This window comes from Pseudopipra pipra, chromosome 3 (genome assembly GCF_036250125.1).
Source record: "Pseudopipra pipra isolate bDixPip1 chromosome 3, bDixPip1.hap1, whole genome shotgun sequence".
In the NCBI taxonomy this organism is placed as follows: domain Eukaryota; kingdom Metazoa; phylum Chordata; class Aves; order Passeriformes; family Pipridae; genus Pseudopipra; species Pseudopipra pipra.
The window spans coordinates 114,908,466-114,931,675 of NC_087551.1; the positions used below are offsets into that span (position 1 = coordinate 114,908,466).

The 23,210-nt window shown below is 41.8% G+C and overlaps 1 protein-coding gene across 4 annotated transcripts in view; it reads left to right on the forward strand.

Annotated features, from left to right (window-relative positions):
- The window catches only part of KIF13B (kinesin family member 13B), a 132,762-nt gene that overhangs the window by 34,483 nt on the left and 75,069 nt on the right, over positions 1-23,210 (forward strand). For 3 of the 4 annotated variants that reach the window (XM_064651151.1, XM_064651153.1, XM_064651154.1), the window contains exons 3-6: positions 18,916-18,931; positions 20,436-20,496; positions 22,130-22,222; positions 22,846-23,026. In XM_064651151.1, the coding sequence (XP_064507221.1) occupies positions 18,916-18,931; positions 20,436-20,496; positions 22,130-22,222; positions 22,846-23,026 (351 nt within the window). The remainder of the gene's footprint in view (positions 1-18,915; positions 18,932-20,435; positions 20,497-22,129; positions 22,223-22,845; positions 23,027-23,210) is intronic. The other variant, XM_064651152.1, reaches the window with a different exon arrangement.

The following is a 23,210-nucleotide window of genomic DNA, read 5'->3' on the forward strand; positions in this document are numbered from 1 at the left end:
ATAATTTTCTTTCTAATGAACTTGTGCTATGAAGGGTTGTGCTATTTGAAGGATTTTAGTATTGAACCTTTCTTTTAAGCACTCAAATTGGAAAAAATACGTTTAGCACTTGAACTTAAAAAGTTTCAGTTGAAGAAGAATAAATAGCTTGAGGAGGATACTGAGAGATCTGATTTTTTTTTTTTTTTTTCCCCTGCTAATTTCTATTGGGTTTGCTCAGTGATTTTTAGGCAGGCCAAGTCCATTGCCTGAGTTCTGAAAGGAGCCTTGGACTTGACACAAGCCAGGACCCTTTGAAAGTCTCACAAAAGAGCCTGAGAGTTTAAAAATCACTCTTTTGGTATCTGACCCACTTCAACTTAAAAAAGAAAATCATATTAGGTATTCCTTGAGTTTGTAATGTGTATGCATTACAAAGGAGCTGTGGGGAATTGCAGGGCTGGCAGCTTTTCAAGGAGCCTCCTACAATGCATCTTTATGCCTGTAACATATTTTCTCTTCCTTTCTTTTTGCAAGTCATGTTTTGAGCACATTTCTTTCCCTTTCAACCCTGGAAGGCAAATGTAATGTTTGAAATGCTCTGTTGTGCTTGGAGAGGCTGGACTTTCCTCTTATTCTGTGAAACAATAAATGGAAACTTGTGTGTTTGGAGTTGCTCGACCCAACTCTTCCCCCAGGAGCATTCGGTCATTAGATTGCTGATGGGAAAATTGAAGTTCAAGGGTAAAAACAGAGGTGTAAGGAGGGAGGTGTAGGCAAGGAATGGTGTCTTCAGGTACTTACTTTTAACATACAGCCGAACCCAAACTGTGTTTTGAAGCTCTTCTGTGTGGGCCAAGTGTCAGAATTCTTTCCAGCTCTGATTCTCGAGCGTTTCCATAACCTGTCTCCTTTTGGTGTCAGTTCTGCCCAAAACCAGATGGCACTGAGTGCCTGGACTGTCCTGTCAGCCAAGAAGGTGAAGCTGCATCCCAACATGCTGCTCCAGTCTTGCATAAATGCTAATTTATGGATTGTATGTTGGGGGAGGAGGGAGAGAACTGTGCAGATGCTCCCCCTCCATCCCTTTGGTTTATAATTGTACCACTTAAATAAAGTGCTTTATTCCCTGGACACTGATTCCCTGGACGCTGGAACCAGCACAACAGCAGCAGTTGCTGTCATCCCTCAGTCCAGCACTACTGTCCTGGAGGCAGGACAGGTTTCCAGCAAGGATAAACAGCCTTTGCTCATTCTGTACGTGTTGTAGTAGCAATAACTCTCATGGACAGTGCAGATGAGGAGAGCAAACTCCCCTTTGTCCTGCTGTTCAGCAAAGTTTGGTAGGAGGCTGCTTAATTAATTAAGCAAAACAAATTGGGTGTGATGACTTGGCAGTTGACACTCCATCTTTAAACATCCTTTCTTCCTCCCGTGCTTAAAATAGCCCCTTAAATTTCTGTATGGCTTTATTTTTATGGGTTCCTAGTTCAGAAATCACAGATTGTTTGTTCCAAGAGCATGGACAATTCTAACAAGTAACAAGTAACTGTTGCTGCAGTACCTGTAGAGTGGAATTTTCTCTCTCTGTCCTTGTTTTCTTGTAGCATCAAATGACCAAACTGAATATCCAGCATCTTTTCCGTGTTTGTTGTTATGCTTGGACAGTCTCATTCAATCAGCTGCATGAATGAGCATTTGAGGATTTTATAAACCAGAATGCCCAAATTATGGTAATTACACATCTTGTCTATTTTGTTATCCTGGCTGCAGGACAATAATGAGGTTAAAGGAATACTGTCAAGGTGATGAAGGTACCAGACTGTCTTACCTAAAACCTGTCAGTTTTTTGCTGTGTCTATCTGAATACTTTGATTTTAGGATGTTCTTTCTGCATATGTATAATTTCATGACATTTAGAGAGAGAGAATGGGCTGAATGGGTCAATGTGTGGTGTGGAAGCTGTTTCAGCTTATTAGTTCTCAGAGTCTGTATCTTTTAAATGCTGTCAAGTGACTTGACAATCTCTAATTTTATACAATGGGTCATCTGTAATGGTTCTAGAAATTCATCATCTCTCTTTCTACTGAGCGTGGCAAACATGAATTTAATATTGCAGAAAGCTGAACACAATAGAGCAATGGGGAAGTTTTTAGGGCATTGCTGCTTAGGAATGCCAGGGACTTTTATATGGGCTTTGCTAAATGTGGGCACAACTGTCATAAGACTGGTTTTCTCTAAAGAAAAATAATGGTATTTACACAGCTGAGAATTTGATGCTCGAAATTAGAGGTGCTTCTAAAAGAAAAAAAAAACAAAACAGCAACCAAATAACCAGTTGAATAACACCAAAATTGGGTAAAAATTGGGTAAAAATCAAGCATGTGTTCAGAAAAAGGCTGATTTTTGAGGAACTCTCTGAGCTGAACATGTGATCTGATCTTTACATGAATATCCCTTTACTTCTCTTTCCTCTCATGTGTCAGCTCCTTATATTTAGTTCCTACAGTGTCCATGGACTTTTATCTGAAAGTCTGATGCTCAATTCCCCTGTGTTAAGTATTTTTTTTTTTTTTTGATCAAAAGAAGCTACAAGTTCTTTCCCTTTGCAAAAAAAAATGCTGAGGGAGGGAAACTTCTACCCACCACTTTCAGGGCTGTGTTTTGGGGAAAACAACTGTTAACAAACTGTTTCTTTCGCAACACAGGCTTCATCCTAGAGCTGCTGACCTTGGATAGTCTCCCAACCTTCCTGCAAACTAAGGACTTTTTCTTTTTTGTTTCCTGTTGGCAGGAGGAGGAGGGGATAGCCTGACACATCCAAAGGACTTGGTTTCAACCTGTGTTTTTAGGAGGCTGTGGGAGGGGGGTATGAGTGTCTTGCACTGTCACTGAAGGGTCTGCAGTAGGAAGTCTGCTCTCTGTAAATGTAAATTTGTTCATTTTGGCCTTGCAGGCCCTTTAGAAAATTGTTATGATTCTATTAAGTGGAGAGAAAAAGGATGTAGATGGTTTAACAGCTAAAAAACTTGACTTCTTTCTCCAGCCATTGCCACCATGGGTTGTGTTCTTGCCAGCAAGAGCAGGGAATGTGAAAAAGGAAAGTGTGTGCAAGGCTGTTTAAAGTGATTTTTCCATGTTGTCTGCACATCTCCCTGCTCTCAACTCTGTGCTTCAGATGAACAGACAATGTGGTGACTGGGAGATAATTTTGGCTGTTGATTCTTCCCCCTCTCCCTGCTCAGTTAGGAAATATTGGCTGCATGTCTGTGCTTTCCCTTGTGCTGCATCTCTTCAGTTTGCCTCTTTAAATACATTCTAGCTGGCGGTGTCCAGCAAACTTCTTTGTGAAGTCATCAGTTGGGGGATTATTATTTTTTCCCCTCGGTTATTGCTTTTATAAATATGTGGTGGTTTATTGTGGTGGGCAAAGTGTGAGCTCTGTGGAACAGCTAATCCACAAATACTCCACAGTTTATTTTTACTGAGACCACTGGCCCGTTTTCATGCAATAACTTTCCTTCCTCTCCTTCCCATTTTCCCACCCTTAACCCCCACCAAAATAGAGGTTACCCATTGAAAATAATGTTTCCTTTAGCAGCTTGTATGTGTGGGTGGGTTTTGTTTTGTAAGGAAGTAACTGAGTTGATACATCTGCACAGTTTGGGGGAGTTACAGTCAGGAAAATGTCTAATTGGGAATGACAATGATTGAGTTTAACTGATTTATGTGGTAAAGAGTTGGGGCTGCTGCCCATTGGATTTCTCTGCTTGTATCTTGTGGCCTTGAAGCTTGAATGACATCCCCCTATTTCACTAGGAAAGGATGTTAATCTTTTGGGTTTGTTTCTTCTTACAAAACATTTTATAAGGTATTTATAAGGAAGGAGAAGAGCCAACCCTCAAATTCCATGTTGTGTTCCCAGTTGGACTGTTTGGGAACTGCTGGGTTTTTTCTGTGACTGAGAAGCTGCTTTGTGACTCTGAGTGGATCATTCAGCTACCAGGGAGTCCAGCAGCGACAAGTTTTAGTGGAGCACATTTGATTAATGATTTTTGCTTTGTCATCCTGTGTGAAAAGTTGTGTGTTTAGCATTAGATGAATAATCTTAAACTAATGGAAATTTTATTATTTGGCTTTCAGCTTCTCAAAATGGGCTGATGTCTTTTGGATTTAGAGGGTCAAGGTGTGGGTGGTTATGAGGGCAGTTGCTTCAGACTGAGAATAAGTCCTGTTTATCTGTGAAAATTCCAATATCCTCCTGTTCATCAATATGAACAGAAGCTCTTTGTAATTCCAGATTAGCTGCAGGTACTGTTGAGCAACCTCTAAATTTCATTCAGCAGTAACAAAGATGATGCTTTCCTTGGTGATGTGTATGTTTAAAATAATTAAAAGAGATCCTCAAGATACAAGTAGAAACATCTGCTTTTGTCCTTGTTTTAGGGCATTGCTGTGTGTGATGCTAAATCACGATCGTGTCATATAAAGTGCTTTTGCATGTGCTGTCCCATATGAATTGCAGTCAAGCAGGCAACAAGTTGCATCTAAAAGCAAGATGTTCCAATGAGAAGGGAGGCAATCTGGGAGTTCAAAGTTAGAATCCAGCAGGAACCATCCTTTGGCTCCCTTCAGTGCACATGAAAGCCTTACATCTCATCCCTGTTTATGAACACCAGCAGCTACACTTGCAGGCTAAAAATAGCTCCTTTGCAGTGCAAACTTGGCAACGGGAGCTGAAAAGTTTATTTGATATCACCTTTCTGTGTTGCTTTTTTCAGGGAAATAAATAGCTCCTTAACTGTGTGTGTGAGTTATCAGAATATCTAATCACTGAGACCACAAAATATTAAACTCTTCCACATGGCACGTACCACAATTTGTCTCCCAAACAGATCTTTGGAAAAGGAAAAGAGAAGTTTGAGTGAAACCGGCTGCCAGAAAGTATCTGGTGCTGGTGGCTACTGTGGAACAAAAGAACAGTGTGAGGAGGTAAATATTAGTTCAGAATTTGGGTTGGAGTTGATTTGTTTTCTTTATCTTGTTTTAGGTTTTTACGCTTCCAGAGTTTCAACCTTTTGCAGAGAGTGTTGTGCCCAAAATGTAACAGAACCCTCATGGAAGCTTCATTTCCTTCATAAAGAAATGACACAGCATTTGCTTATAACTGTGGTCTTTTAGTGAGGGCAGATTATTTTTTAAAGGTTGCAAAAGTTGCCCAGCTCCCTGAGAGGAGGTTGTGGGGAGGTGGGTGTCAATCTCTCTTCCCAGGTAACAAGTGACAGGATGAGAGGAAATGGCCTTAAATTGTGCCAGGGGCAGTTTAGATGAGATCTTAGGGAAAATTTCCTCCTGGAAAGGCTTGGCAAGCACTGGAACAGACTGCCCAGGGAACTGGTGGAGTCGCCATCCTTGGAGGTGTTCAAAAAGTGTGTGGATGTGGCACTTGAGGACGTGGTTTAGTGGTGAACACGGTGGTGGTGCTGGTTGACAGTTGGGCTCGATGATCTTAGAGGTCTTTTCCAACCTTTATGATTCTATGATTCCATATTTAGGTGAAGAATTTAGAAGTATAAACAAGAAATTTCATCAGATTTCAACAAGGAAATGTGGTTGCTTTTCTGGGTTATTAGGATTTTTTTTCTCTCTTTAATTACCATGCTTTGTGGCAGAACTGACTGATGTCACTCAACAGAAACTTCCTCTGTAAGTTTAATGCAGGTGAAAGCCATCCCTGTACCAGAGGCCACGAGCTATTCCAAGTGCAGATTCCTCCAGAGCAGTGCCACAGCTTTAACTAATATTTTACAGGTCTACAGCACATGGTCAGTGATGAGAACAGAGATATCTCTACATTTTCCTCAATGCCTAAGGAATCATTTTGTATTAATCATTCCTGGCAGTGGGAAACGGGTCTCAGTTTCTGGGTGGTGGATTGCTCTGTTCACTGGAACTTTCTATAAAAGCAGTTTATTGTGGTGAAGTTCACAGAAAAGCCAGACAAGTATTGTGTCATCATGCAGGATGGACATCATGGGTGCTTTACTCCAGAAAAAGGTTTGGAGCTTTGAGTTCACAACATAAGGTCTGTCCTGCAGTTGGAGGAAGGTCATTTAGATTAGATCTAAGAGGTTTTTTACAAAGAGGGTGGTGAGGCCCTGGCACAGGTTGCCCAGAGAAGCTGTGGCTGCCCCATCCCTGGAAACATTCAAGGTTGGACAGGGCTCAGAACAACCAGATCTGGTTGAAGCTGTCCCTGCTCACTGCAGGGAGGTTGGACTGGATGACCTTTAAAAGATCCCTTCCAAACCATTCTATGACTCTATTCACAGTGGCTACATGAAGACTCGTTCACACGCAGCCCTGGGGCATCATTTCTTGTTATCCAGCCCTGTGATTCCCTGTTCTGTGTGCTATTTTCCCTATTTTCAGCCCCTTTATATTGTACAAGTAAGGGGTAGGCACTAAATAACTGCAGAGCTGCTTTCTTACAGCACAGGACACTTGACCACACAATGAACTTCTAACTGACAATTAATACAGCACATGTGTAATGTCCTGAAAAGGACTTTTTAAAATACCTACGATTACAAACAGCTTTTTGCTGCTGTGGAAGGCTTTAAGTCTCCTTTTGGGGTGGGTTCTTTTTTTGAGGGAGAGGTGTTGAAAGGGATTTCAAAAGAGAAGGCGTGCTGGGGAGATAAACAGCTCCGTGTCTCCGAGCAGCACAGGAAGCGAGTCGATGGTGTTGCTCCTGGGAAACTCTTAGAAGTAATTAGTGATAAGAGTGAGCAGGAGGAAATCTGGTTGGCAGCTGCAGCACATTCAGCAGAGCCTCTGACCTTGGCCTGTAGGTGCTTTGAGGCTGCTGGGGAAAGGTTTACCTGAATTCCCTTGGAAAAACTCAGTGAAATTTGCTGACAACCTGCAGGGTGTAACTTCTCATCACGTGGCCCAAGGCCTTGCACCCCTTCTTCAGGCACTGCTCAACATGTGATAGAAGTTGGTGATAGGCTGGAGGCCTCGTCTTTGCACTTTTTAGATGCCTCATCTAATTCCAGAGTACCAGGAGCAATCTCCCGGCCTCTGCCGTAGGGTGGGATTTGTATCCTCTTTCCAAACACTTCTCTGCCCCAGCCGTGGGACAACAGGAGAGTTGGCAAGAGCCAGCGAGTCCCTGGCCGGAATCCAGAGCCCAGGAGGTTGGTTGGCAGGGAAGTACATGGTGGGATTTAGGCTGACACAATTTATTTGGATAAAAGGGATAACTGATGGGGTGCGGTGCGTGTTCCACCTTGCTAAATATCTGCATTCTCTTGCCAGAGCATGAAGTGATAACTTAATCCCTGATTGCTTCTTACAGCGCTGCAGGCCACAGACTCTGGAGGAATGTTTGGCAGCCAAAAGTGATGTATGGCTTCACCAACCCCAGTTTCAGTGCCTATTCCAGCCAAGTCACTTCTGAATTAATTTGTGGCCAGATTCTTTTACACTTTCTACGCTGTAGCTTCAGCATTTGGTCCCACTGGTCACACACTTCTGCTAATGCCTGTTACTCATTCCTGTTTTTTCCCCAGCATGAATAAATTACCAACAGCAATGCACAAGCCTTTAAGCAGTTGCCACGTTGGTTTTGGGGGTGATGGGTGTTGGTGCAAGTGTTTAGTGAAAGAATTTTTTGTACATAAGAATAAATAAATACTGCTGGAACAGGAAGTATCTTAGTCAAAATGATCTTCCTCATTAAATAGTGGATGATCTGATTCCCCAAATGAGAGCTTTCAGTTGGAACACAATGGGCCTGAAAGAACTGCAGTGCTTCGAAATAGTTCTGGGGTGTGTGTTGACTCAAGAATAGTTCACCAAATATTTCCTGCACTTAAAAATGACCACAGTGATTTGCTGAGGTGGGAGGGAGAAGAATAGACCAAACAGATGGGTAAGATCATGTGGCCAAAAGACGAATTTAGGAAATTTAGGGGCTACACTGGATCAGCAGCACCTATTTAGGAAGAAATAACTTGGCTTTTACCACCAAAAGCTGAAGAAATAGATGTTTCTTCAGTATTTTTTCAGTGCCTGGAGTCTCACTTTCCTTTTCACTCCGAAAATGCTATTTTTTTTTGTCTTCAGAGCAAGTTCCTGATGCAGATCTGTGTGCTTTCATGCAATTCTAGGTTTAAGCAAATATTTAATTCTGCCTAGAGCACTGTGACATTTCTTCAGCGGTCCAGAACCATTAGCAGGGCAGAGCCAGGCCATGGGAGCTGAGCTGTCATGGTGAAGGCTTGCCTGTAATTTTCATAATATGCTGTATTTTCCTCTTGCTTCTCAGCAAACAGGTCAATTATGGCTTATTTCTCATCTTCCTGCTGGGAAGGAAAAAGGGCTGATTGGAATGGGAGACTGAGGATAAGGATTTCTTTTCTAGGTCAGGCAGAAGAGAGCTTGGTGCAAAAATGTTGCCCTGAAAAGCAGTTCTTTCTACCCTACGTTGCTTTGGGACAAAGTCTGTAATTATTTCCTCATGCCAGGTACTCCAGTGGTAAGATTTCAGCCCTAAGGGCAGGGTTAGATGGGAAATTGGGAAGAAATCCTTCCCTGTGAGGGCACTGAGGCCCTGGCACAGGTTGCCCAGAGAAGCTGTGGCTGCCCCATCCCTGGAAGTGTCCAAGGCCAGGTTGGATGGGGCTTGGAGCACCCTGGGCTAGTGGAAGGTGTCCCTGCCCATGGCAGGGGGTTGGAATGAGACAGAATTTATGGTCCCTTCCCACACTGGATCCATGAGGACTTCTGGAGAGGAGAAGGATCCAGGGAGACCTTGGAGCCCCTTCCAGAGCCTAAAGGGGCTCCAGGAGAGCTGGAGAGGGACTTGGGACAAGGGATGGAGGGACAGGACACAGGGAATGGCTTCCCACTGCCAGAGGGCAGGGAGAGATGGGATATTGGGGAGGAATTCTTGGCTGGGAGAGTAGTGAGGTGCTGGCAAAGGTTGCCCAGAGAAGCTGTGGCTCCCCTGTCCCTGGAAATGTTCAAGGCCAGGTTGGACAGGACTTGGAGCAACCTGGGCTAGTGGAAGGTGTCCCTGCCCATGGCAGGGGGTTGAGGTGGGATAATCTTTAAAGTCCCTTTCAAGCCAAATGTTTTCTAGGATTCTGTGATCTGGGCAGGTGAGGAAAACAATCCCTTCTTGGGATTGGCAGAACCATGATCTTGCAGCTGCTGAGGGAGTTGGCATAAGTAGGGTGCTGGGTAAAAGGGCTTGAAACCTTCCTGAAGAAAAAGTAATGTATCAGTGTATGCCAAAATGCTTCAAATTTCTGTTGACATTCAGCATATGGGAGATGTCACATGGATATTGGAATCACAGCATTGTAGAACTGTTTAGGTTGGAAAAGAACTTTAAAATCATCGAGTCCAACCCTTCCCCCTGCTCTGCCAAGCCCACCACTTAACCCTGTCCCTGAGCACCACATCTATGCATCTTTTAAATCCCTCCAGGGATGGTGATAAGGCTATTGATTGCTGCCTGCCTTCTTATCTTCGTGTTATCAGTCAGATTGTCTTAAATGGGTGGAGGAATATAAACAGCATTGAAAGAGTTGATTGGGGAGGGGGAGTCTGTGCTCTTGGGGAAGAGCAAAAAGCAGAGTGACACATTATCCTTTTTTGAGAGATATAAACACTAATTTTACTACAACAGAATGTTTGAGGCTTCCAATATATGCCAGGATTTTTTTGAAGTGCTTTTTTTGAGATGACAGTGCCTCGACAAGCTGCCATTCTTGGACTCCCTTTTTACTGGAGTGGTTCAGATGAGTTGTGCTGTTCTTTCACCCTCCCAGGCTCCTTGGCAGTTGATGGAAGGTTTGAGTTGAGAGCACATAGATATTGTGCAACAACCTCTGGGTTATCCCTTCGATCATGGAATGTGTCTGTGCTGAAGTGAGGAAATTCAGGCAGTTACTGAACTTAGGAGCCAAGACAAATCACTTTTTTATGCTAATGAGCAACCCTTCTTGCCTACAGCTCTTATCTTCTCCCTCTTCCCTGTGCACCATTAGACAAACATCATTTGTGGTTTAGGGGTTTTAAATACTGTTGGAGTCCCTCATTTGGAGTTGGATCCAAAACAGGCTGTGAATAGACCTCCCACATAAAAATAACACTCTCCTGGTTCTGGACAAAAAATAGCTCAGATATATAAATTTTGGCCCCATGCATGTGCCCAGACCTTCCCTCTTCATCAGCTGAAGACCCAGTGGTGCTGAAACTGCACTGAGATTCAGAGACTGAATCCTCTATCCAGTGAAATTCCCAATCTCATAAATACACTGTGCATATACAAACCCCCCATTAGGATTGATTCCTTTACAAAATGTGACCACAACAATGTTCTCTTTTGAACTCAGCCACTTCAAACATTTTCTACTTGCTTTAATGCCTGGTGGATGTGTTAAAGAAGTCAGAGAACTGAGTCCACATCTCCTCAAAGAGGCATCACCCTTTCCAAAGAGAGGAGGGTGTTGTTCTTCACTTGGAGACAAGGCAGACTTGTGGAACCAAAAAAGATGGTGAAGGAAGTAATTTGACTTATTATTTAGGCCTCCAAGCTGGAAGGTGACTCCTGAGTTGTGGTCTCCATGATTATCTAACACAAATTGCACGGACAGTCGTGAGATAAATGACTGAAAGTTCTTTGGAGATGTCAAAAAATGTCTGTTTGTAGATGTTGTACTACAGAGCTTCTTCATGGTGTAAATAATTCAGTGGAAGGAGAGTAGGCAGAGACACTTGAGCAGAGGAGACATCTCTTCTACACACTGTGTTTTAGAGGGAATTAGTGCCTATTTAAAAGAAATAGAAAACATTACCAAAATTTTCTGAATGCTCTCGGTGAACCATTTGTTTCCTTGAGTTGAAGAGTCCTTGTAGTAATGTTTGTAACTTTGCCTTAAGACAAGATGCAGCTTGTGTTGCATGAGGAATTATCAACTTGCCTACAAAAAACCCTAAAAAAACCCTTAAAATTCAGCATTGTACCTGTTCTCAAATTTGGGGTTCATAACACTTTCTGTATTAATTGCACGTTAATTCTCTATATGGCCTGGAACTAGGGGTTGGGAGTCTTGGATCCTCTCAGAAATAAGGTGGGGAAAGGGAAGGAGACAGGCTGAAAGTGATGGACTTGCATAAGAAAATGCTTTTTAAAAATAAACATCCTCTCAAAACAACCCTCACTTCTGAGTTTGAGGTTCTGCATGTGTATGTTTTCAGATAATAGTTTAGTAAGAAATAAAACCCAGCAACTAGATCCTAATATCACAGCCAAAAGGGTTTTCTGTGGGATTTTTTTGTGGGAGAAGGGAACTACAGAATCAGCTATTGGGTGCTGTGGTGGGTGTTCAGGGTAGCTCTGATGATAGTCCTGAAGAATTCAGAATAAGATGTCAAACTCTGACCTCTCGAGTTTGTTTCCTCCTTCTTACAGCCACACCATTAAGGGTTTGGGGTTTTTTTTCCTAATTATAAGTATGATGACTAATTCTAATGGCACAGATATCCTCACACAGCCACTGTTTGTACAGATTCCGTTGTGCCACTGAAAAAAAAAGCCTTGGGAAAACACAGTTTTCTTCTGTAAAATACAAATTTCTGTAAAATACTGAAAGGATCTTTACAGCTTGTAATTATATCCACATCAGAAGGCTTTTCTGCCCAGTTATCCCACTGGTTATCCAACCAGGTGTGGAGGATTTTCTCCAAAATGCTTCCCCATAATTTGGTAGCCTGAAATAGAACTCTCCTTTCTGAGTTCTCCAACTTTATATTTATCCTGTGCCTTGTGTGGGTATTTTAATAATTCCTTTTAGTGCCAACCCTTTGCTTTCCATAGTGCCCAGCAGATAATTCTGGGATTAATCCTGTGTGCCAGTGGCTCTGCTAAAGGATATCCTGGATGTGAAATGCTGTGTGTGTTGATGCTGTAGGACAAGATTATCATATATAGATTATCATGTATTTTCCTGGACACCTGTATATCCCAGACACACATGTGCTGCTCCACCTGCCATTGTTTTCCATTTGGGATCTACTGGAGGAGTTAATCAGCTGCCACATCATGAGGAAGCATTTTTCCCCCTCTCCCTCCTGTGGTTATAAAAAGGTGGCTGCATCCTCCTCTATTAAAAAACATTGGAATTCACAATAGCAATTGAAGGTTTGGGGACTGGCTGTTCACCAAACATTCTCTAGAGCACAATAGTATCCCGACATCCAAGTATTTACAAACAAAAGGATAAAGTTGTAATCCCCTTGTCATAACAGCAGCTTTATGGGATCCATGCACCGCTTGAATGTGGTCAGGCCTAAGCAGATTATTGTACCAACAATACAGAAAATTTAGCTCCCGGTACAAAATACCCCAAACCCACAAAGCTGCTGCTCAGCCCGAGTTCTTGGGGGGTTTAGGGCCTTTATTTTGTTTTGTGTTGTTTTGAGTGAGCTGGCAAAAATTAAGTTTTGTCAGTAGAAACTAAGTAACCGCCAACTACGCCTGGAATGCCTTGGAGCTCTGGAGGAATTTTCCAAGGAACAGTGATTACCTTTGTTCCTTTGAGCTACACAAGTTTAGGCTTTGAACTGTGTATGCTTTTTCACATGCTGCTTTTTTTTAAATTTTTTTAATGTATTTTGGGATTTTGTTTTAAAGAGGCTGGTTTTGATTGCAAAAAATCTCATGCTCAAATAGGTTTTTTTCCCAGAGAGCTCAGTGTTGCTGTGGAAGTAAAACTGAGACTCCCTAAGAATAGTATTAATTGCAGGATATCCTCCAAAATTGGAGTCTGCTGGGACTCAGCATTTTGCTACCACTTGGCCTAGGTGTAAAACTGGGGAAAGAGCATTTATAAACTCTTAAACCCAATACTCTGAAGCACTTCACAGTCTAGAAATCCATTTCCCCAGAATATTTCAGAAGCTTGAAGTGATCAAACTTGATTCAGTTGGCTTTTCCTCTCATTGTACACCTGGCAGCAGCAAAATGTGGTACAAGTTGTATTTGTGTGATATGCAGAAAGAGAGGAAACAACCTCTCAATTCTACTATTCCTTATCATCTGTCAAACCACTGTCTTTCAGTTATGTCTGTGTTCGTAAAATAATGAAATTTATTGTCTACATTTTATTTCACCGTTGGCTGGCTTTTTTTTTTTTTATGCCAGGAAAGAAATTCTGCTGCTGAAATTTAAACAATAAAACTCTGACCATTGCAGTGGCTTTTCTAACTGCTGGGTCTTTGAAATACCTTATTCTGGATTCTTTATTCATACAGAATAAAACCAAAACACGAACTGCTAATTAAAGGATCTACTTCAGAAAAATAACTGGGCTCCCAAACTTTAGACAAATGAAGGATCTTCCTGATGTTTTTTTGTGTGCCTGAGTTGTTGGCCTTGAGACTTGCTGGTGTTAGAGCTCTTCAGGAATTCCTGCTGCACTTACCAGCTTCTCCAGCCTTGGAAGCTCCTGTAGCACGGTGGAGGTTGGAACAAGATGATTTTTAAGGTCCCTTGCAGTCTGTGATTCCATGAAAACAGTGTACAGGAGCCACAAAAACAGTGAAACATTATGGTTTTCCATGCAGGTACTATTTTGGGCCATATTTAGCCAGGGAACAACTAAATCTGCCCAGTGTAGCAGCAGTTCTTTGCTTTCAGGGAATACTTGATATATGATAAAGTTGTGTGTGTCAGAACCTGGTGTAGTTATTGTACTCCTTCTATCTGCAACATATAATCAATAAAATCCCAGAATTCCCGAATGACTGAGGTTGGAAGGGACCTCTGGAGACCTTGGGACATTTGTCCTTTAGGTGTTGCACTGGAGTTTTTCCTTTGATTCGATACCAAGAGCAAATCTGAGGCTGCTTTTCCTTTTGTGTTATAATTCCCATGGGTACATAGGTGCAGTTGCAACATGGCACTTGCCTTCCAAATTCCCCTGGAAGCATGGAGCAGGCATCATGGGTGTGAGTGTTATAACAGGATCTGTGGGGTATGAACAATCCACCTGATCCTGCATTTAAAACTATCAGAAGCACAGTGGTTTGGACTATATCTGTACAAACTTCAAAAGAATGAACTTCCTACAAAGTGGAGCTGTTCCTGAATCTGAAGGGTAAATTACTGTGACACAGGATGCCAACTTTACTTTAAATAAAATGTGTGTGAATATGAGTTGATTTAAGGCAAACTAACTCAGCTGGGAGCAGAAAGATGTGGCTTTATGGAGTGATCTCTGGGAGACACCAACACCTTTCCCTGCTGAGCCCCAGGGAGTTTTTGCCCCTCAGTGTGTTTTTCTAGTTGTATTTTTAGCTACTTTGTAGAGTTTTTGCCAAGCAGCTCCTGCTGAAGGGCATAAAATAGCACTAATTACACTGGAATTTGATATGCTTGTTTTTGCAATGGTTATGGAAGATTGAAAGTGGAAGGCAATAAGAATTTTTGGAGATTTGCTGAGATTTTCATAGTTGGAATTGTTCCCTCTCTCTCTCTTTTTTTTTTTTTTAACCTTCAAATTCATATTATATTTTGCTATTCCAGAACCTTCTGAAAATGACAAAAGGTTATGTTTCAGCTCCATAAATCCATCATAGCCTTGTGCCACTGGGCAGTATCAGCCAAATGTATAGTTTGGATGTTGTTGCAGTCGCTGTTGGCACAGGAAATGTTCTTTTTCAACAAAATACAGAGGAGACAACCCATGCCTGGCGTGTCAGCTCATGTCCTAGAGCCTCTGTACCTCTTTTCCCTGCTTCCTGCCTTGCCACCTCCCACCTTTTTCCTCCCTTTGCCCCATCTGCCTGTTTCTGATTTAGACAAGAAGGGAGATGTACTGTGACTGATTTAGAGCATGTGCTGATTTGCCAGCTGGCTGCTATCTGGGAGCTGTGGGGTCAGCCAGACAGAAGAGATAAGGGCTGAGCTGTCCTTGCCTCTTCCCAGGCTTGGTTCACCTCTGCTCATCTGCTGGAGTGTTTTCCCCATGAGATTTGCAAAATCTCAGATGTACTTAAGCTCATTATACCTTCCTTCCCCTTTTGAACAGGGAAAAACTGATCTGGTGTTTTATTAAAATGCCACTAATCACTGTTATTGAACAGAGGAGTTTATTGTGTTTGAATATATAATTTAATTATTCTCTTCTTTAAAGAAACAGAAGCATATTGCACATATACTGCACATATACTGATGGTCTCAGCTGGGACCTGCTCTCATTTTATCCATCTTTTTAAACTGTGCCTAAGATTTGTGGAGCTACCAGCATGTTTGTAGAAAAGCAAATGTGTCCTGATCAAAAAACCTGATCTGGACACATTTACACAGTGTAAGAGATAGTTTAAAAAGAAATGCTTACTCGGTCTTCAATTCAATCTCAAAACAGCAGATATATTCATGGAATCACAGAAGGGTTTGAGTTGGAAGGGACCTTAAAGACCATCTTGTTCCAACCCCCTACCATTGGCTGCAACAACTAAAATAGTGTTAAATGGAGGCAGTTGTTTTAGAGTGTTCTTTCTCCCTTTTTAATTTTAGAATCAAATCAGATACATTAGACTCCCCCTGCTTCTGTTTGACATTGAGCTGAGAAGAGATAAAAGAGGGGAGCTGGCAAAAGAGAGTCCTGTCAGTCTGGATCCAGGTGAAAACAAGTAGCTGAAAACATCTCAGTGACATCCCTCAGTAGCTAAAAGATAAGTTTTCCCTTCCTGTCCTGGCTGTTTCTGCTGCACTCGAGATAGATGTGAATTGTTGGCTGTCAGCCAAGGAGCCACAGTGAGTCCTGCCTGTCCCTTGGAATGGCAGCATCCTTGGGGACCATCACAGTCCTGATGTGCTCCTTTTCCCTGCCTGCCCTGCAGACACTGGTTTGGACGTGGCTCTGGTGTGAGCAGTTTGCAGGGACACAACTGAAGTGACCTTTGCTGCTTTAGAACTACTTACTCATGGTTCTTTGCTATTCATTACAAGTTGTCAGGGTTGGGATTCTCTGGGGTTTCTTGCTAATGCCAGCCTTATCCATAGGAAATCGTGGAATCCCAGAATGGTTTGGGTTGGAAAGGGCCTGAAAGATTGGCTCATTCCAACCCCCTGCCATAGGCAGGGACACCTTCCCACTATCCCAGGTTGCTCCAAGCCCCATCCAACCTTTCCTTAAACACTTCCAGGGATCCAGGGGCAGCCACAGCTTCTCTGGGCAACCTGTGCCAGGGCCTCCCCACCATCACAGCCAAGAATTTCTTCCTTGTATCTAACCTAACTTTCCCCTCTTCCATTTGAACTCATTACTCCTTTTCCTCTCACTACAGTTCCTGACAAAGGGTCCCTCTCTGGCTTCCCTTGAGGCCCCTTCAGATTCTGGAAAGTTGCTCTGAGGTCTCCACACAACCTTCTCTTCTCCAGGCTGAACAGCCTGAACTTTCTCAGCCTGTTTCCATAGGGGGAAGTGCCCCAGTCCTCTTATCAACTTTGTGGCCTCCTCTGGACTTGCTCCAACAGTTCCATGTCCTCCTTATGTGGGGGGCACCAGAACTGTACACAGGACTCCAAGTGGGGTCTTACAAGAGCAGAGTAGGGGGGAAGAATCACCTCCCTGTTCTTTACAAACATTGCTGTTATCCATGGTTTTTGTAGGAGACACTTCCCTGCTCTGTAGGTGATGCTGTTCTTAGTCTTTACCTTTTCATCACCCGTGGCATGGACTGTGATGATGCACTTGGGCACAAACACCCAGCACTCCCAGTGTGTCCTTGTAGCTAAAGAGCCTGCTGTGGGTGCCCTATTTCCCTATCTGTTCATTTCCCAAGGGATTTAGGATCAGGCTGGAAATCTTTTCATGGGTTTGTGGGCCCAGCACGCAGCTGCAGCGTTAATGGGTTGGTGTGTGCACAGCACAATGCTGTGCCATGCAGGCTGCACCCTTAATGCTTTCCTTGGGGAAACATTTGTCCCATTTATTCTCTTCGTGGTCAAAAGTGCACAGAACACAGCTCTGTGTAGCTGTGCTGTATCCTAAATTCTGTGCTCTGGGTTTCTTAGGGCTCACGTTTGGATTAAGCAAGACCAGAGACGTGGTTTTATGTGTTTGAACTGCTCTAGAGAAAATGAGATACTTAGTTCAGACTAAATGCCTTAAATTAAGCTCGATGATACATAGCCCAGCATAATCCATCCTCTTAAAACTGGATAGGTGATAGAACTTCTCAGATTAGATCCTTATTGCTGTTTTAACCCAAATACTCAATAATACGTCCCCTACTGGGGGCTGGAAAGATCAACTGCATTGTCACAATATAATCCTGCCTTGGAATTGGGCTGGGGAATGTGAGCACAGCTGCTTGAATGAAAAGCAGTCTCATATCTCTGAGTGCTAAACTCAAACTGTGAATCCAGGCTTGTTATTCTCTTTGTTTTACAACAAGAATGCTCGTCCTGTAGGAATAGGAATTAGCCTGCCCTGTCAGCAGGAGCTCCCTGAAAAGCCACTTAGCAGTTTCCAGCAAAGTCCTTCAGCAAAATGCTTAGTGGAGCACAGAAAGCCATGAAATGCTCTCGTGTCTCTCATAGAAGAATCCAGAAGGGCTCTCTGATGTCTCCTGTGCCTGGATCAAAGCCCTGGTGGAGGAGATTCCCTCGATACACCTCCTTATCTGTGTCTCCCCCAGGAGCATCTGCAACAGTCCACACCAAACGTGCTGCCAAGGACCTTGGGAGAGCTTTTATTCCAACTGATCCAGGTGGCAGGGGAAAAGGGGACATGTTGTTACTGCTGACATGAATGACCCTGAGACATGGGGTGACCTTGACTTAAATAATCATCCTGCAGAGCAGGTCATGCCGACAGCTCTCCAAGGTCACTTTGGTTCCTGGTCTGTCACACACATACCACACAGTAGATCCTGGCATGAGTGAAGAGAGGTGATGGGTTTAATAAATAATTAGTTTTGAGAGGCAATGATGAAATTACTATTTTTAAGCTCGCTTCTCAACCCATGTGAGCAGCAAGACTTCTGAGGGTAATCTTGTATGGCTCCCACGTCTTTCTCCTGCTCTGTTCAAAAGGAATCAGTGTTGCTTGTCACAAGACTTTACTCGTTACTGATGTCAAGAGTTTCCTAATGTCACGTGGAATGTCCAGGACAAGGAAAATATCAGTGCTTTGTTGTGTGTTTACTGCTTTTTTTCCAGTCTCTGACATGCATAACCTGGGTCAGGGCACTGACTGATGCTGTGCTGTTATTTGAAAGGTCACTTCAGTGATTTTGTATTTGTTTGTTCAAAAACGAACAAAAAAACCCCAAACTTTTAAATTCTGCACAGAACAGATGAGAGGAATTGCTGTTCTCTGCTCATTCTTTTAGGGAAGCAAATGTTTGCTCTGCTGTCTGAGCAACCGTGAGAGAGCTGAGCTGGGCAAGGCCAAGGGTTGGACTCTGAAATTTCCTCTTGAATAACACTCCTGAAGTTCCTGTTCAAGTGGTTTTGGAAATTTTTATGTTGCTTGGGTACTTTGTTTTTTAAGAGGCAGTGACACTCAGAGAGAGAGAGAGAGAGAGCTGTCACAACAAAAATAAACCTGGGAGAGAACAAGGAAGAGGTGGTGGCAGCATGAGGAAAATTAGTTGGTTTGAATTTAAAGCCAACTTAGAGTAGGATCTCAAATCTTCCTCCTAAAAAGGTTTATAAAATGACTTGGGGTCTGTAAGCAAGGAGAGATCTGAGGAGAAATATGAACTTTTAAAATGCAGCATTTCAGTGATTAGTGAAAGCATAATTAAGTTAAAATCACAACTAACAGACCTTGTTTCTGTTTTTTCTTTTCTTCCCCTGACCTTGTACCAAATCCTTTCTGCTCCTGATGCATTGGGGAACAGTAGGAGCCACCCAAAGGTAAGGGCTTTTATTGCAGGTTATATCAGTGTGTGAAAATTGTCCTATCTCTTATTTATTCTTGGGATATCCAAATATTAAAAGCATTTAGAAAACCAGCTCTGCCGTTGATCAGCTGTTGAGTAAGAAACTCGAAGCATCTCCTTGCTGCAGAAAAGCTCTGAACAGCCTGTGCCAAAAAATGAGTCAGAGGAACAAATGAGAACATCCACACTCAGCATTGCAGGCTGTGAATGGAAGATACTTGTTCTTTGTAGGCTTTTAAAAGCATTTTCTGGTGTTTGTGTTAAAGCAAACTCGTTTTTTTTTCCTTACGATCCCATCACTTGTATTTGGTTTGAAGATGTCTCTCCCTGCCCTGGCATGTCAGGATTCACTTTATTGATGTGGTCATGTAGCCAAGGATGTTTTACTAAATGTTCTGAAGGCATAAAATGTTTAAATAATACATTAATTTGTAAAATAAATTCAAAGTTAAAAAAAAAAGCACCTTAATTTTAAATAAACGAGCTGTTGTCTCCTCAGTTAGAGGATATAAAATAACCACTTTTATCTCTTGGTGCTGGGACATCGTGTAGTATGGGGAAAAAAAACAATGTATTTTTGAAGATAAGTTATTTAAATTTCAAGGATTTGGCTACAGTAGGCATTTTCATAAATGTGGGTTGCAATGCAGGACATCCAAAGGGGAAAGAGCAGCTCCCATTGAGCTTAGAGGGGAAATCCACAGCCAAAGAGCCCCACATTTCACTTCCCTTTTCCTGCATCCTACAGAGTAAATTTTGCCTATGTGAATGTAGGTCAGACATTACCCTAATTAATTTTTTTCCTTGCAAATGCATACCCAGAGGAGCTGTTTTGGCAAACATCTGTCCCAAAATATGCATTGTCTTGTTTCAGGTCAGCTTTTAGGATGAAAGGTGCCTGTGGACCTTTTGATGGATTTACCACAAAATCAAAACTTTTCTGTTGAAGGAGATTATAGTGCTACTCCTCTCATGATAAAACTAATTTGTTTTATATTATTCTTTACAAATATTAGGCTGTGATGACTGCTTTGTCATGGTATATGAATAAATACACACTCCTCTTGTATTGGAAAGAGGTTCCAACCCTAAGGCTTGTTTTTAATTTATGCAGACAAGAGGCACGGGGAGATGGGAGGCAGAAACAGCTTGAGGACATCTGTCAGTTTGCAAAATAGAAACTCTTGTGAGAAATGAATTGCAAGGATGGGTTTAAAGGGAGATACTCAGTGCTCCTTGACATCCACTCGGTTGGCACATGGAGAGCTTTTGGAGAGCAGGGAATGGGATTGGCACAGAAAGGCAGAAACACAAACAAGGAGCAAAGAGAAGCACACAGGAAGATGAAGTGTTTGTTTAGGCTTCAAGAAAATGAGTAATTCTGTGGGAATGTGTATTATGTTCAGAATGTCAAAATTTGGATAATGTGTTTGATTTGGCAGCAGATTTTATGAGGTGTCCTGGTTGTCTCCCTACAGGTGTTTGCTTATGATCACTGCTTTTGGTCTATGGATGAATCTGTCAAAGAAAAATATGCAGGTAATATTAATTGTGGCTTCTTATCTCCAAGTGGGAATGATCTAATTAAAATAGAGTCTTTGCTACAGGGCACAGGCCATATGGCACAAGGTGCTCTCCCCTGTATGGCTGTTTGTTGTCAAAAGGAAAAGGGAAATCTTCAATCACTTCTGTTTCTCACAACAGCAACGGGCCCTGCCACCCATTTGCAGTGTAGGGAATGGAGAAATCCATCACCTTGATGGGTTACTCATATTTACACCTTTATTTAGAGTACTTTTCCAAGTCCATCGTTGTAAAAGCATCAAAACCATTTATTTTCAGTGTTTGAGGAGCATTGTTCTGTGTAGTTTCAGGTTTCACAGTGCTGATGGGAGTTTGGCATCACAGTACAACTTAATAATGAAATATTAATAAAAGCCTAATTTAATATAGACAATGTGAATTCAGATGCTCAGGTGAGAGTGTGCAATGTATTTAATGAAAAGCTTTCTATGTATTTTATAACTCCTTTTGGCAAATAATTATGATAAAATATGACTTAACACTCCTGTCATCTATTCCTTTCACACTTGTTATCTTTTAAAATTTGGGATCAGTTGAACTTGTTACTGTTTATTTTCAAAAAAATCACAAGAAAAATCAAAGGAGCATCCACTTCTTGATTTTTACTTCTTTAACAAATAACTAATGAATATTAATTAATCAAGGAACTGAGAAAAATGTGACACTTTCAACCATACAAATTACATAGGCAGGTATATATTTTGTTTCTCAAAGTGGTGGAGGTGCCTATATAACTTATATTATGGTCTGTTATACAGTGGAAGGGTTTGGTCCAAAACCATTTCACTGTGCTTAGCTTGGCCCAGCTATTAGTGATCTTTATGGGGAATCTAGCATGGACTTGGATATGAAGATATGAACTTCAATGAGAGAAAAAGAAGAGCTTAAAGGAACACTAACTTATTTGAGAGGACTTTCAGTCCATAATGTTCTACCATGTCTTGTTCCTCTGCTTATAAAAGAAATTCTCAAAATAGAGATTTTTTTTTTAAATAGATATTATTCAGACATTTTAAGCCTTTCTTCCTCTGAGTGGAAAAGGAACTGAAAAACTCAAATTTCCATTACAAAAGAAGTGATACACCCTATATTTTGCTAATGCATATCTTGTACTTGTCCATATCTTCCACATAGTTGTGATTCTTCCTCTGCAAAAATCTCCTCATGGTGTTATTTAATATCTGATACAGTAAAATTATCCAGTGCTCTAGTGATTCCCTTAGATTAAAATCAACTGACTGTTGTTAAAATGTACAGGTAGAGTATATTTTGAGGGGGTATCATTCACCAGTGGATTAAATTCTGCAGGTGGCAGCAGATTCTCTACTGATAAAACTCTGGAGTATAACATTGATAGGATGTTGCTTTAAACACATACAGGTATGGGCATGATAATCCCAGATTTTTACAGAAGCATCTTGTGGTGCTGCTGGACTTGCTCCTGTCCAGGGAGCAAACACTGGATATTATTTAGGCAACAACAGCAGGAAAACACCAACTACTTTTACATAATCCTTGAAGATTCCAAACCAAGGGACAAATACCTCTTGCTGTGTTACAATGTTCGCCTCTGTGTTTTATTTTTTAGGTCAAGATGTTGTTTTCAAGTGCCTTGGGGAGAATATTCTTCAGAATGCCTTTGAAGGCTACAATGCTTGTATCTTTGCCTACGGGCAAACGGGTAAGTCCCAGATAAGCAAAAATATTCTTCCCTCAAAAGGTGTTACTGTCCTGACTGAGGACTCTTTTCATGCCTGTTGTGACATTGTTCCAGGAGAAATGGCTTTCTAATGTAGATAAGAAATGTTTTTCTCTCCTCTAACATCAGATATGAAGTGGGCAGGATGAGAAATAAGATTTTGTTGCTGCTGGCTACCCTTATTTCTCACAGTTTAGATTATGATCTTTGGAATGACCCTGGTTGTCCTTGAGTTCGGAGCATCGCTCAGATTTTCTGCCTCTGCAGTTGGAATGATCTTGAATTGTCATTTGAAATGTAATATTTAAAGAGTAACATGAAGAGTTTTCTCATCATGGCCCATCTGTGGATGTTAGTGGGCTGTGATTTACTTTATCTACCTGAAAAAGTCTTCTCCAGCAGTTGGAACTAAATTTCTTGTTTTCCTTTTAATTAAATAGCCTTTAGCTCAGTGGCATTTTGGTTAATTTAAAGTAGAAAAGTGAACAAATAATCTTTCACCGAATGATATTAATTAACTTTTTAACCTCTTCTATTTCCTATCAATGTTCTGCCCAGCAAGAACCCTTGTTGCATGTACACTAATCATAGATTCCCTCACTCAGGATCTGGAAAATCATACACAATGATGGGGACTGCTGACCAGCCTGGATTAATCCCTAAACTGTGCAGTGGACTCTTTGAAAGAGCACAGAAAGAGGAAAATGAAGAGCAGAGTTTCAAAGTGGAAGTATCCTACATGGAGATATACAATGAGAAAGTCAGAGATCTCCTTGACCCAAAAGGGTGAGTAACCTGTGTGTGATCAGCACTGTAGAATGTTGTCCCACTCTCTCTCTTTCCATAAGCAGTTTGCCTTAATGGATCCCATATAAGGCATTTGCTGCTTCCTGATCTCAGCATCCTCTCATTTTAAAGCAAAATAAAGTAGTAGGACTAAAAGCTTGGAGTAAATTTGCCCTAATGCCAC